The 14,084-nt window shown below is 33.0% G+C and overlaps 1 protein-coding gene across 1 annotated transcript in view; it reads right to left on the reverse strand.

The window, feature by feature from the left end:
• Positions 1-2,249: 2,249 nt before the first annotated feature.
• Positions 2,250-14,084, reverse strand: part of LOC129938696 (homeotic protein Sex combs reduced) — a 107,986-nt gene continuing 96,151 nt past the window's right edge. The window contains exon 3 of the mRNA XM_056046391.1: positions 2,250-4,586. Coding sequence (XP_055902366.1) covers positions 4,279-4,586 — 308 coding nt within the window. The 3' untranslated portion in view covers positions 2,250-4,278. The remainder of the gene's footprint in view (positions 4,587-14,084) is intronic.

The following is a 14,084-nucleotide window of genomic DNA, read 5'->3' on the forward strand; positions in this document are numbered from 1 at the left end:
AAAAATATTCTGACATTTAGCTAACGTCAAAACTAAGATCTCTCAAAAAGCTGTGTCCCTAAGAAAATGTTCACATTAGGTTATGTTGGGTATGGAAAGTTAGACAGATAATTTTATTTCAAATGAGCAGAAAGCAGATGAAAAATCAGGTTGAGTCATCTCAAAAGGAAGGAAGGAAGGAAGGCGTTTAATGTGAACATCCGTTTATGAAAGCAATTTTAGTAAGAATTTGTACAATAAAAGTCGTCTGAAGTAACAAATTCATTATTTCTGTCAAGACATTTGGAGAACAGGAACAGGTAGTTTATTAAAATTATTTCCATCAATAAAAAAAAAATCTAAATTGAGAGAGCCAGATATATTGAATATAACAGTTATTTTCTTTTTGTATATAATAAGCTAACACTCAAGGGGTTATTACTATCCTGTGTGAGCTTTCACATTCGTGTAGTACGGCTAAAGAATGAATCTCTGTACTTGATAGTATGAACGAAGTTGGGGTTTGAGAGTATAATGATGAGCATTCTTAGAAGGATGCGTATTAAGGTTGAACTATTCAATGGAAGGAATGCAGCTGGCTGTTTCTCTAGAGCATAAACTGCTAAAGTAACGGTAAAAAAGGGTGAGACAAGAAACATTACGACGATTTTCAAGTGACGTAAATGATCCTTTGATGGTATTATCAACAATCAATCTAAAGGCTTTATATGATCAAAACTGTTCAAGAGGCTTAAGTAAGTTGCAGGAGCACCAACCAATACATGAGACATATACTTAAGCTCTGGACGTATATAAGTCCTGTAGATAACAGCTAAATAAGAGGGGGAGAAATACTTCTTGCATCGCCTTAGAAAGCCCAAACATCTTGTGTCATTTTGGGCAACATCGCGTATGAGATCGTTCCACAAGAGGTGGTTTGTAATATACTCATACCGAGAATATCGAGATGTTCAGCCTCCTCAATGCAAGTGCCATACATGGATAATAGAAAGGGGGTGTATCTCGCTTTAAGGATTGTAGGCAGCATTGGGTTTTCGAAGCATTAATTTCCACGAGGTTTCTTATTCCCTATTCTACAATGCTGTTTAGGTCGGAATTTAATGAACTTATCATCTTTGGTTGTTGAAGTTTCACATCCAAAGAAGAGGGATGTACGTCTGAAAACGAATATGAAAAGCTAATAGATCTATCGTCAGCGAAAAATGTTTCAAACTTGCAGACAGAAGATCATTAATAAAAATGAGAAAGACTGTTGGAGATAGAATAGAGCCCTGAGGCACACCAGCAATTATTTTGTTTTTCAGGCTTAAGCCCATCCATTGAACGATGCGAAAGGTAATAATAATATCCAATGAAGGAAAGATACATGAAAACCGAAAGCACGAATTTTCGATAAGAGAGCCTGATGCCAAACCCTATCAAATGCCTTAGAAAAATATCAAATGCAATAATCTTACTTTCTCCAAAACGATGTAAAGATTTGCTCTCCCGTTTGGTGAGATGAACAATGAGATCACCAGTGAACTTATTGCTGTAGAAGCCGTACTGTCGATCGTTAAGAAGCTTTCGATCTTCATGACATAATTAATCAGCGTTTCGATGGCCTTGGAAAAGAGACATACAAGTGAAATCTGTCGGTAACTAGAGTTTGAGTTGGATTTGCCTTCTTTTGGGGATGGGCTGGACAAATGCTGTTTTCCATCCGCTCGAGGCAGTGGTTTTCTTAGCGTTGAAGAACACCTCTTCAGAACAATAGCGGGGATACCATCCGAACCAGTGGCTTAATGTACTTTGAGATCCCTTAGGACGTTCGACACAGTACAAGTACTCGGGATAAAACTTCCTTTTCCAAAGTGAATTAAACTTGTGATCATATCAGCCCTGGCATCAACATCACTATCATGGAAGCACATCAGTGACCAGTTAAAGATCCTGAAAAATTTATTAAGACCATCCTAGTTGGGTTTCTCGTAATCCCAAACGGTTCTCTTAGGAGCTCCTTCTTTAACTGGAGAGTTTTGACACGAGAAATTTGCTGATACATCACAATGGTCAGATGCTTTTTAAGAAGATAGAACACTAACAGTGTACTTATCATGGTCAGAGGTAAGAAACAATCCGAGAGTGTTTTCTTATCGACCTACCACGTCCGATATTTATTCTATAAGTCAACGAAAAATAAAAGAAAAGTGTCATCTTTACTTAACCCAGTCTTGAAGACTTGTTAACTTCGAGAAGTGGCAGATGTAGTTGATCTAAGGATATTTTGCATTTAAATTAAGAATCAAAACTGACAGACGTAAGAATTTTGCTAGACGAAAATATAGCAATTGCAATAAAAAAAGGATAATTTATTTCGAAATCATGATTGCTACCGAAAATCAATTCTGTTTCCCCAAAGCTTTGACAATTGTCACATAAAAAAATGGATGGTGCACAATTTTTCTACTCGAACAAAGTTCAAAGACAAAAGCAGAATCGAATGGGTCTGTTTCAAACGTTGTTCTATTGTTCATATTTTTTTAAACAGGACGTTCTATTGTCTTGGAAACTTTCCTTTCGCATTTGACGGTTGCATAGAACTGACCCTTTTACATCGAATTGAATTGGGTTTGGTTTGACTCAATCTTACTTAACAAACTTATTTGAGTCGAAAGCATTTAAAAATCTGGCTTTGACTCTTTGATTTTTGACTTGTTGAAAATCCGAATGGGTCAACAGAGCCAAACCGAGCCATCTCAGTTTCCCTACACACGGTAGATGTCGATTTTGGATCGTCTTTGGTGTTTGGCTAGGGTAGTGCTGTGTAAACCTTCATTTGTTCTAAAATCTGGACTCTAGAGTGTAAAATAGAAATTCTTTTCGTAGAAAATTAGTTAAAAATAAATCCAACGACTACCGGTAATGCAGTTCATTCAATTATTCTAGACACAATTCCAATGGTTGTGGCACAAACTTAAGCTTCTGAAAATAAATAAAATGATTGTTGTTGTTTTAGATTTTTAAAAAAAAGTTACTATTGTTCTCAAACTATTTTTGATATTTTCTCACCATTATTTAGAATGATTCTCAAACTGTATATGAAAGGTGAACAATATTATTATTATAAAATTCACCATAATTTAGCAAATAACTCAACCACTAGTGCAACACTAGAATAAGTAAATACATAAACCTACTTAAATTCGAATTCAATAATAATTATTCTAGACTTAAACCTAATGGCTTTTCGAATACTGCTTAGAGATTTCGGTTTATTATACTGGACGGTTTGAATAGCTCAATAAATATGTTTTCGTTTATGTTTTGTTTTTTTATTTATCTATTTACAATTTGAATTTCATTTTTATTAAAATCTGCCAATGGTTTTTTGGGAAATTGTCTTTTATGTTCCCATTTTCATTTAATTTTTAATTAAAGGGAAGGAAAAAGTTAAACAAATTACACAAGGATGCATCTATAACAAAAACAATAAAATAACAAACTTAAATTTAAGGTATATTTGGGCAGGATTATTTAACATAAGACCTTAAAAGTTGTAACCAATGTAATAGTGAGACAAAAATTAAAAAATAAAAACAAATCAATGGACAAAACATATTTTAATAAAAAATCAAAACATTAGAAAAACAAAATCCCATAAAACCAAGTAGCAAATTGTGACCAGTATCATAAACCAACACGATTATTCCAAACGCACTTCCGCACGATGCGATATGACATCATGGGAGTGTTTTGTTAGTTTCGTGTTAGCACGAATCAGTTGTAAAAATTTTGATATTAAGCGTTCTACGTTGCATTAAGCTGATGGATTGAATCTTGCGATCTAAGAGATACAAACTACGAAGCCCTCATGCTAGGCCAACTTCATTGATGATGTGAGATGCCTTTCAATGATGGTTATAGCCTCCTATCCTGAGACGAGGCTAGGCATACATACAACACACAGTGACGATGGACATTATCATGATGGCTTCGTAATTTCTTAATGCAATTTTGATTGTTATGTTGTTGTTGTTCTCTTATTTTTTGTTGTTGTTATAATTTAACGAAGACGTTTTTAATACCTATATAAAGTTATTTTTACATAATTTGAGATCAGAACTCTTGGGGATACTTAGAACACTCAGAATTACTAAACAGCGAATTGGTACCGGTGCCAGGACCACTGCTAACACCGCCACCCCCGCTGGCATCCTGATTGTTCTGGTATCCCTGATATGGTTCTTGATACAACTGATTGAGCCTCTAACCAGTACCCGAAAAGTGCCACGCGTCCTATGCGCTCAAATGAGCAAATTGTGATGGATGGATATCGAATTGATGATATGGATGTCCGTATGGTCCCATATGATAAGGTACAATATTCATTGACGCCATTTTATGTTCTTTTTTCCATTTCATACGACGATTTTGGAACCAAATTTTAATTTGTCTTTCCGTTAGACATAGGGCGTGGGCGATTTCGATGCGTCTCCGACGTGTCAGGTAACGATTGAAGTGAAATTCCTTTTCTAATTCTAACGTTTGATAGCGGGTGTATGAGGTTCGTTGGCGTTTTGTTTCACCATTGGCATTAACAGTACCTGAAAAAAGAAAGCAAAAGGAAAAATATATAAGTCTTAGAAGTTTAGTAAAGTTTGAAATAATGTTTTGATTATTATGATTGTGATTTAACAATAGCTAAGTTTTTGGTCTAAGATATTTGTAGCACCTCTCTAACCTAAACAGTAATAGCATTAAATTTATTAATAGAAATATGTGGCCTTCTTTAAAATTCTAGGGAAGGCTTATGACTTATTCTAAAAAGAGTGTTCAACATGATTCGTATTACAACGTCGATTCATTAGCCTTTCTTTAATACCTTCGTCATTTCTCTTGTCAAACTTTTTTAATTGTTGTTTTAAGGGATTTATTTATGTTCTGTTCACATAAAACTCTAACTTTGATCATACTGTCATTTTAAGAGATTTGTTCTTTAGCCGTGCAGTACAAATGTGGAAAGCCTTAGTACACTCTGTTTTCCCCATTCCTAAGAAAAATTAAACATTGACACCTCTTTTCGAACCACCTCTTAAAAAAGGACCTATAAGCAGAACTCTAACTTCCTTCTTAAAATTAAAATAAAATTATGTATGTAAGGAATATATACTGTAGATAAGGCTCGGGCCATACTTCTAGGGTTACATTTTCTCAAAGACTAGCAGTCAGTATACGTAGTAGTTGACGTAGGTAGAAATGGCGATCTCAAGGCAACCTAGCCTGAGATCCAATTAGCGCTGTAGTGCGCCGTTTTGATACCAAAAACTCGTTTGACCTTTGATTGAAAGGGATAGATTGAAAGAGAAGCTTCATAGCGATTATGTTAGAGCCATTTTGTCGCATTGAGAAAAAAGATTAGGTCTCTAATCTTTGTCTAGCTATCTGAGACATCGAATTCTTGAAAGAATGGTTTTCCAAAGCATTTCATTCAGGTGTTTGCCAAAGCAGGACATTTGCAGAGGAAATGGATTATGGTTTCACTTTCTCTTTGGTCTTTACAGCTACGGCAAAAGGTGTTCTAAGAGATACCCAACTTCTCCGCATGAACTCTTATAATCCAATGTCCGGTACAAACCGCAACAATCCTGGCTATGTCTTGCCTTGGCCTGCATCGTTTGTACGGGTTTTGTTATAGGTGGACCATATCTTCCTAGAAAGTAGTTGACGTAGTACCATGGGATATGTCGGCCTACTGGTTAACTCCAGGGACATAATATAATGGGATGGCCTCATCACGAGAGTTTCGTTTTGGCTGTGGTTATCCTATATACATAGTTTATTGATATTAATTTTTTAAAAAATCAATACTAAGATAGGCAAAGCCAATATTTTTTGAACAGGTTCAGAAAAACAAAGTAAGTTGACGTATAAATTGAGGTATTGACAAAAAAAATAAGTTAACAGGACTAATTGGTGTCCCAAAAAAAACTGTTTAAGTAAAATAAATAAGTTTAGTAGCGCAACAGTCCGTAGAGAAAGAACCAGGCCCTAGTGACTTACAACTCTCAACCGACAACTCTCAACCGAGAGTACTGTTGTCAAGGATTGAGGGGACCTACAGTTTATTTGCCGAATCCGAACGCCTAATTTGAGAAAGCATTTTTTTATGACAGGAATTACTCCTGGAGAATTTGTCAATTCCTCGCAAGAGGCAGTACCCGTGAATAAAACTTTAGGAGTCACGGGCAGGGATCGAACCCAAGACCTCTCGCATGACAGTCCAACGCACTAACTATCATGCTACGGGTAATACTGTAGCTTTTAAGTGCAAGATCGAAAAATGCGTAAAAAAAAATCATTATATTTGAACTATTCTCCTTCAATGCGCTGACAGCTCAGAATATATTTTAACACTTTCAGTAAAAACATATCAAAGTTCTTTATTATGACACCCTTTACAAAGGTACCCTCAAGGTGACAAAACAAAATTCTCTTATTCTGAAATCAATTTGTATGTCGTAACAACTTGTCTTCTATCATCATCACATTTTTATCTGACAAAAATATTTGTTTATCTAAAAGTTTTCTATGCGAAGGGGCCTTATGATTCATAAGCTTTCATGTAAAATCATAAAACACCTCTTCCAAGTCTATAATTTTCACAGATCAAAGGATTAGGAAGATCTATACACAATACACAACTCACATACACGACACCGCAAAAAATAACGAAGTCAAAAAGGTCACACTTTCATAACAAAATATAAGCATACCTTTTCCAAATCTTCCAAAAAAAAAAAACAAACAAAAATTAAAATAAAAATATAAACTTATATACAAAATGTTTACAATATTCCAAAATGGAAACAAAAGTCATAAATCTTCATTTCGGTTGACATCACAGTCGTGATCTTTAAGTCATTAGGTTACGTGCACATCGAGCAAGCAACGCGTATTTGTGGCATTTATTTGTTTTCTTCTGTTTCTCTAAATAAATATCAAATATTTGTTTATATTCTACCGCTTGCTTGCCACCTCGATGCCGCATTACTCCCGCGCCGAAACGGCTGCCGGTGTGCTCCTGTCTGCTCTATAGTTAAATATATATGAATGTAGGCTTAGAGTCCGCCCGCTATACTCGCTTATGTTATTTGATGTAACAACATCACTCAATTTGCATTCGAAAGTTCATAAATATAAATCGCTTTCGTCTCGATCTGGAATGGAACTGAAGCTATACCCATAACTAACCTACTCTATACTCTCGAGAGGTGATATGGCTGCAAAAGGTCTGGACCTCTTGTGGTACTTAGTGGCTCTCTGAAGGAGCAATATCCCCAAAGATTAATCAAATCGTTCACAAGTGATAAATGATGGTGCAACTATTTTACACACAACACTCCAGATGACGACCGACACAGCTCGACGCACGCCGACGATGACGATGACGATTCCGCCGCCGCCAGGAGGGTGAGACGAGGAAGAGAGAAACTTTATATACTATATTTACACTCGGCTGGTAAACAGGTGTTTTGGGTGAGTGGCGTGGCGCGGGGAGTGACAGAATATTGTTTACATAGTTCTGGTGTTGTTTTTCCTATTTTTATATTTTTAGTTTCAATGAATCGGGATAAACTCATTTTCTTGTATGTTTTCCTTTTTATCTCAACTGAAAGTGTAACAAATTTTACACCAAAGTGATACTTCCTGTCCTTGCTTTGGTCTTTGAAAATCCCCAAAAAAATAGGAAAACAATGAAAGAACCATCAATCAATTCATAAAGGACCTTCGTGACAGTTCTATAGACTTTAATCGAAATATAAAAAGAGAGGCAATCGAAAACGAAGAAGCCAGTATTTCGACAGTCAGTCGGTCGTGGTCGCAGTCGTAGTCTTTGTTGTCAACAACAACCCTCTGAAGTCGAATGCTTGGAAGGGCCTATGGTGGATATCAATTTGTCGAAAACAATAAAAATGGGCCACAGACGTTTTCAGTCAATGGTTTAGGTTAAGATATGCCAAGAGGGCCAACTTATACAAATACATATGTATATATAGGAAATGATGAAGGAAAGGAAAATTTAAATTTGAAGAAAATGGAAAATTTAAATTGACTGATGATACATATGTTTACTATATACAAACATACGTATGTAGGTTTAGGTAAGGTAACTTCATTTAACATATTTGTACACTTGAGTGAATTTTTACTTGACACGGCATAGGGTACAAGGGAAAAGGTAAAGGAACTGCTCTGGGGAGAAGGTATTGGATGAATATCATGGTACAATTCACAATAGTTGTATGGTGAATAAAATGCTCAGTCTTCGTGAGGAGGAACGATTAATTTTAAAAATTCAATTGATTTTTTTGTTTTTTTTAGGCTAAAACAAACAAAATAGGGGTTGAAAAAAGTATACGTTCATAAAACTTAAACAATGCAATCGGTGTGTTTTTTATATAGGATCTTTTCAATGGTTTAAATTTTATTTTTTGGTATAAGAAGGTAGTTAAAGGTAATCAAGTTAATCCAAAATATTACTTTTCGATTAATGGAGATCCCTATACGTGCTTAAAAGATTCACTTTTATAAAAAGAGGCTACGATACAACCCCCACTAATAGTTTCCATTTTCTCGTATCCGTCTGTCGATATTTCTAAAAGATTATTAACAACAAGATATAAAAGTCAATATATTTTCTTGTTCTCAAGATACTCAAATCGTTCAAAAACAAATTTTTACCAACTTCTATTAATACTTTTTGAAAGTTTTTAATTTATGTACAAAAATGTCAGTTGGATTTTTCTAAAAAAGTTTAATCATGGTAAATTAAAATATTTTTTTTTGTGTAAAATGAAATGATTTTGAAATCAATAACTTCATTTCAATATACATATTCGAGTCAAAAATCACTTTCTATCAATTTTGTTTATGGAATTTCTTGTAGATTTTGATTTTATAAAAAAATAGCCAATTGGATTTTTCTTTAATAAACATTGAATAACAATTTAATTTATAAGATTAAATTACTTTCAAGCCAAAATATAATCTTTTTTAGTTTTTACCAACTTTTAACAGTTTTTTTTTAACACCCCATGAGAAGTTATTGTAATGGGTTGGTCCGATTTGTCAAATTGAAAATGTTGACATTTCTAGACGTTTCAAGGTCCCTAATTCGAAATAAAAGATTTTTAGAAATATGTCTGTGCGTGCGTGTGTACGTACGTTCGTGCGTTCGTGCGTTCGTTACGTTTTTTCTTCGTCCAAAGCTCAAGAACCAAAAGAGATATCGACTTCAAATAAATTTTGTTATATAGATAATAATGCAGGAAGATGCAGAAAGGGTCCTCAAGAAAATTGGGTGGGTGTTTTTATCATAGCAGTTTGAAATAAAAGGTGAGAATTCAGGTTAACCCTAAATATCTCACGAACCAATGACGCTAGAGACTTGAATTAAATATTATTTTATATATTGTATTGTGGTTTCAAAGAAATATATTTTTTCGAAAAAAATTCATTTAACGGTTTCTTTTATAAATCAAAAAAACCAAAAAAAAATTGTCACCTCCAAAATTTTACGACTTAAATATGATTTCATCTCCGAAACAATTTTGTGCAACGAAAAAAAAAACTTTTTTAACATCTGGTAAAGTTTTGAGAAAAATCAAATAGGCAGTTTTTTTTTTATAAAAATAAAACCTAAAAAGAGGCTGCGATGCGACCCACACTGATAACTTCCCATCCCGTCTGTCGATTTGCCTTGCTTAAAAGTTTGTCTATATGTACTCGTATCAATTTTTACCAAATTTGCGTACTATTTTTTGTAGATTTTATTTTTTATGAAAAACGGACTGTTGGATTTTTATATAAAAATTACTGAATATTGAAAACGATATTTTCTGTGAAATAATAAAAGTTTGAAGCCAATATTTTTAATTTTTGAAAAGATATTTGAGCCGAAAGTAAATTTTTACCAAGTTTTAGTATTGTTTTTTTTTTCAGAGATTTATTTTGTGTAAAAAAAACTGTCTATTCTTTTTTTTTTTAATTTTACCAAATGTTGAAAACAATATTTCTTATAAGATAAAATAAGCTTGAAGACTAAATTTAAAGTTTTTGAAAAGATATTTGAATCGATATTCAGTTTTTACCAACTTTGAGTAATGTTTTTTTTAGATTTTTATTTTTTATAAAAAAAACTGTCAATTCGATTTTTCTCAAAAATTTATCAGATATCAAAAAACATTATTCTTCGTTACACAAAATTGTTTTGGAGATGAAATCATATTTTAGTCGTAAAATTTTGGAGGTGACAAATTTTTTTTCCAGTTTTTTTGATTTATAAAAAAAACCGTTAAATGCATTTTTTTTTTTAAATATACCTGTTTGGTATCACGTTACAGTATATTATATAAAATTTAAGTCCCTAGCGTTTTTGGTTCGTAAAATATTTAGGGTTAACCAACATTTTCACTTTTTTTTTAACTGCTATGATAAAAAAACCACCCACGCAATTTTCTTGAGAGCCCTTTCTGCATCTTTCTGCCCTATGGAGGACGAAAAAAACGTCGCGAACGTACGGACGAACGGACGTACGAACGTACGTACACACGCACGCACAGACATCTTTCTAAAAACTTTTATTTCGACTCTAGGGACCTTGAAACGTGGAGAAATGTCAAAATTTTCAATTTGACAAATCGGACCCATTACAATAACTTCCTATGGGAAGTTAAAAAAACATTACTCAAAGTTTTTTAAAAATTGAATTTTGACTCAAATCTTTACAAAAACTTGAGATTATGGCAATATTGAAAATATTGTTTTAAACATTTGGGAAACATTTTGAGAAAAATCGATTGACAGTTTTTATTTTACAAAAAAACTAAAAACCTGAAAAAAATTACTCAAAGTTGGTAAAAATTGATTTTCAACTTAAATATCTTTTCAAAACTTTAAGAGTATGGCTTCTTACTAATTGTATCTTATAAGAAATATTGTTTTCAACATTTAGAAAAAAATTGAGAAAAATCGATTTGACAGTTTTCTTACCAAAAATAAAAACTTGAAAGAAAATTTAACAAAAGTTTGTAAAAAATGATTTTCGACCCAAATATCTTTTCAAAAATTTGCAATTTTGGTTTTGACCTAATTTTGACTAATAAGAAATATTGCTTCCAACATTCGGTAAAATTTTGAAAAAAATATTGTTGTCAACATTCAATCAGATTTTGAGAAAAACCTAATTGACAGTTTTTTTTACAAAAAATAAAAACTTAAGAAAACCTTTAAAAAAAATATACTAAAACTTGTTAAAAATTAGATTTCGACTCAAATAGCTTTTCAAAAATTAAAAATATTGTCTTCAAACTTTTTTTTTCTTTCGCAGAAAATATTGTTTTCGATATTCAGTAGTTTTTTTTTTTAATCAAACAGTCCATTGGTGAAAATTGATGTGCGGTTCTTGATATCTTTCAAATTAATTTCATTCATCCAATTTTTTAAAAATTTAAGAAATGCTACTAAGATTGGTAAAAATTTGTTTTGACTAAAAATCTATTTACCAAAACTAGATTTTCAAACTTAACTATTTCCTTATATGAAAAATGTTGTTAGTAATTTTAAAATTTTGCAGAATAAATCAACTAACAACTTTTTTAACCCAACACGAAAACCTACAAACGTTAAAGCAAGATAAATCGTCAGATAGGATGGGAAGTTATCAGTGTGGGTGGCATCCCAGCCTCTTTTTTTGAAGGTTTTATGTTTTGTTAAATTCGATTTCTCTAAAAATAAAATTACTATAGATGTGCAAAACGTTATTGTTCGATGAATTAAATTATTTTGGCGATAATGGCCTTTTTTGTTTCCAAAATATATAACTCTAGCATTATTAGTTCCAGATATTTTTGGGGTTAACGACAATGTTCACATTTTTTTGAATTGATACACCCACTCACTATTTTTGAAAGTTTTGTTTTGTAATTTTGAAGTTTTTATCTGAAAATTAAATGTATATGGAGTCGATATCTTTATTTAATTCTTGAAATATAGTCGACAAAAAAGATATCAAGAATGTACGGATAGGTACGCACTGATACCTTTGATCTTGACTCTAAAGACCTTGAAACATCGAGAAATGTCAAAATTTTTAATCCGCAAATCAAACTGATCACAAAAACTTCCTATAGAAACGTTCCTCGCGTTTGACCATTTTTGGGTAGCCCTAATTGACCTTCTTCCGAGAGCCTATTCGAGTGAAGTGTATAGCTCTATGTCAATTTATAGTTCAGTAACTATCAAACATGTCCCGTAAGTCAACGAAACATAGGATCTTCTCTGAAAAGCTCAGCTATCAATAAATTATTTGCATCAGAAGTCGATAACATCGCGACTTGGAAATCCAAACGTACACAAATTTTGAACTGACGCCCATAGACAACAGAAGACAACAGCTTGTGTTCACTGAATGGGCCCCTTGAAAAATTTGAAACTGATAATCTTATGAAGAGAAATGTTTGACTGTTAACAGTCGAATTGTTTCTTCCTGAACACCAATTGTTTTTAATAAATATGATTTAAAATCATGAAAATAAAATTTTTATTTTTAAAATCATGAAATGAAAATAAAAATAAACCAACATAGGTGTTCTTATATGCGTTTCGCCCCGATGCAATGGTTGGGCTCATCAGAAGATGACCATTACACCTTATCTTGACGCATATTTTCTCGAATAAATCGAGATTTCATATAATATGAGCTACATAAAGCTATTTATTCGAGAAAATATGCGTCAAGACAAGGTGTAATGGTCATCTTCTGATGAGCCCAACCATTGCATCGGGGCGAAACGCATATAAGATCATATAAGTCAAACATTTCTCTTCAAAAGTCCCTTAGCAAGGAAATAAAAACAGCTACAATTTATCTTCTGTGAAGACTTGTAGTAACCATATAATTGATGATCTAATGTTTACTCAAAAGCATTTTAAGCAATGATGTGACCAATTCTGTACAGAAAAATAATGTTATTGAATTTTTGAAAGGTACAAATCAACATAAAATCAAAGATAAGCTATGCCAAGTCACTATTCAATAGAGGCTTTCATAATTTTTCGAAAGTTTCATATTACTACATTGATACTCATTTTAAAATCGCTATAGGTTTTTGTTCTTAACAGAATACGGAATACTGCTTCGGGAAATTCACATGAAGATGATGTACACTATCAGGGCCATTAAACTCTGTTAGACTTTTTCTTCTGCAGATTTTTAAAATCTCAGGTTTATGCGAATAAGCCAACACAAAGCGTAACGATCCTTAAAGCCTATTTAACTCATGTCATTCAGCTGATTTTATGACCAACAGAAAAATTGACACTTTGAAAGTCCGTTCAAATGATTTAAAAAATCCGATAATATCTGACGCATGAATACGTACTAGTGTACGTATACTTTTTCAGAACTTCTGTCGGTGTTAATAAAAACTATATGATTTGAAGTTTAAAAATCAACTTTTAAAATAAATGCAATTACGTCGGTGAATGTTTTTTTTTTGTTGTAAGGTTTGACGTTTAATAGCTTATGACAAATGGGCATTTTCACCATAGACTTAAACTAATGGTAGGTACCTATTCCTGTCTAATTTATAAGGAAGTAGAAAAGAAAACTTAAATTATTGGCCTTCTTCTTCTAAAAACCTATCTCAAAGTCGATGTCAAAACCAGATGTTAATGTGTGCAAAACTGCCCTGGCTCTGCTAATGTTGCTAATACTGATGCGCGAGCGCACACGTGTAAAACAAAAACAAAAATATAGCCCACCCAGCCTCAGTCCCCATCATCCAGCATAGTCAGCGTCAGAATCAGCAGCATGATGCAGCGCCTGTTTCTCTATCTATCTTTCTCTTTCTCAGCCGCAGATGATGATGGGGACCTCATTGCGAAAGTGTCATGTCGTCGTTTCATGCACATTGACGATTGTAAATTACTTTATTTAAATATCTGACAAATTGACTGTAGAGGCATTTTTCATAACAACAGGTAACTTGTCACAATCGGATGTTCTGATCATTTGTCAGATGCTTCACATGTCATCTTTA

This window comes from Eupeodes corollae, chromosome 1 (genome assembly GCF_945859685.1).
Source record: "Eupeodes corollae chromosome 1, idEupCoro1.1, whole genome shotgun sequence".
Lineage (NCBI taxonomy): Eukaryota > Metazoa > Arthropoda > Insecta > Diptera > Syrphidae > Eupeodes > Eupeodes corollae.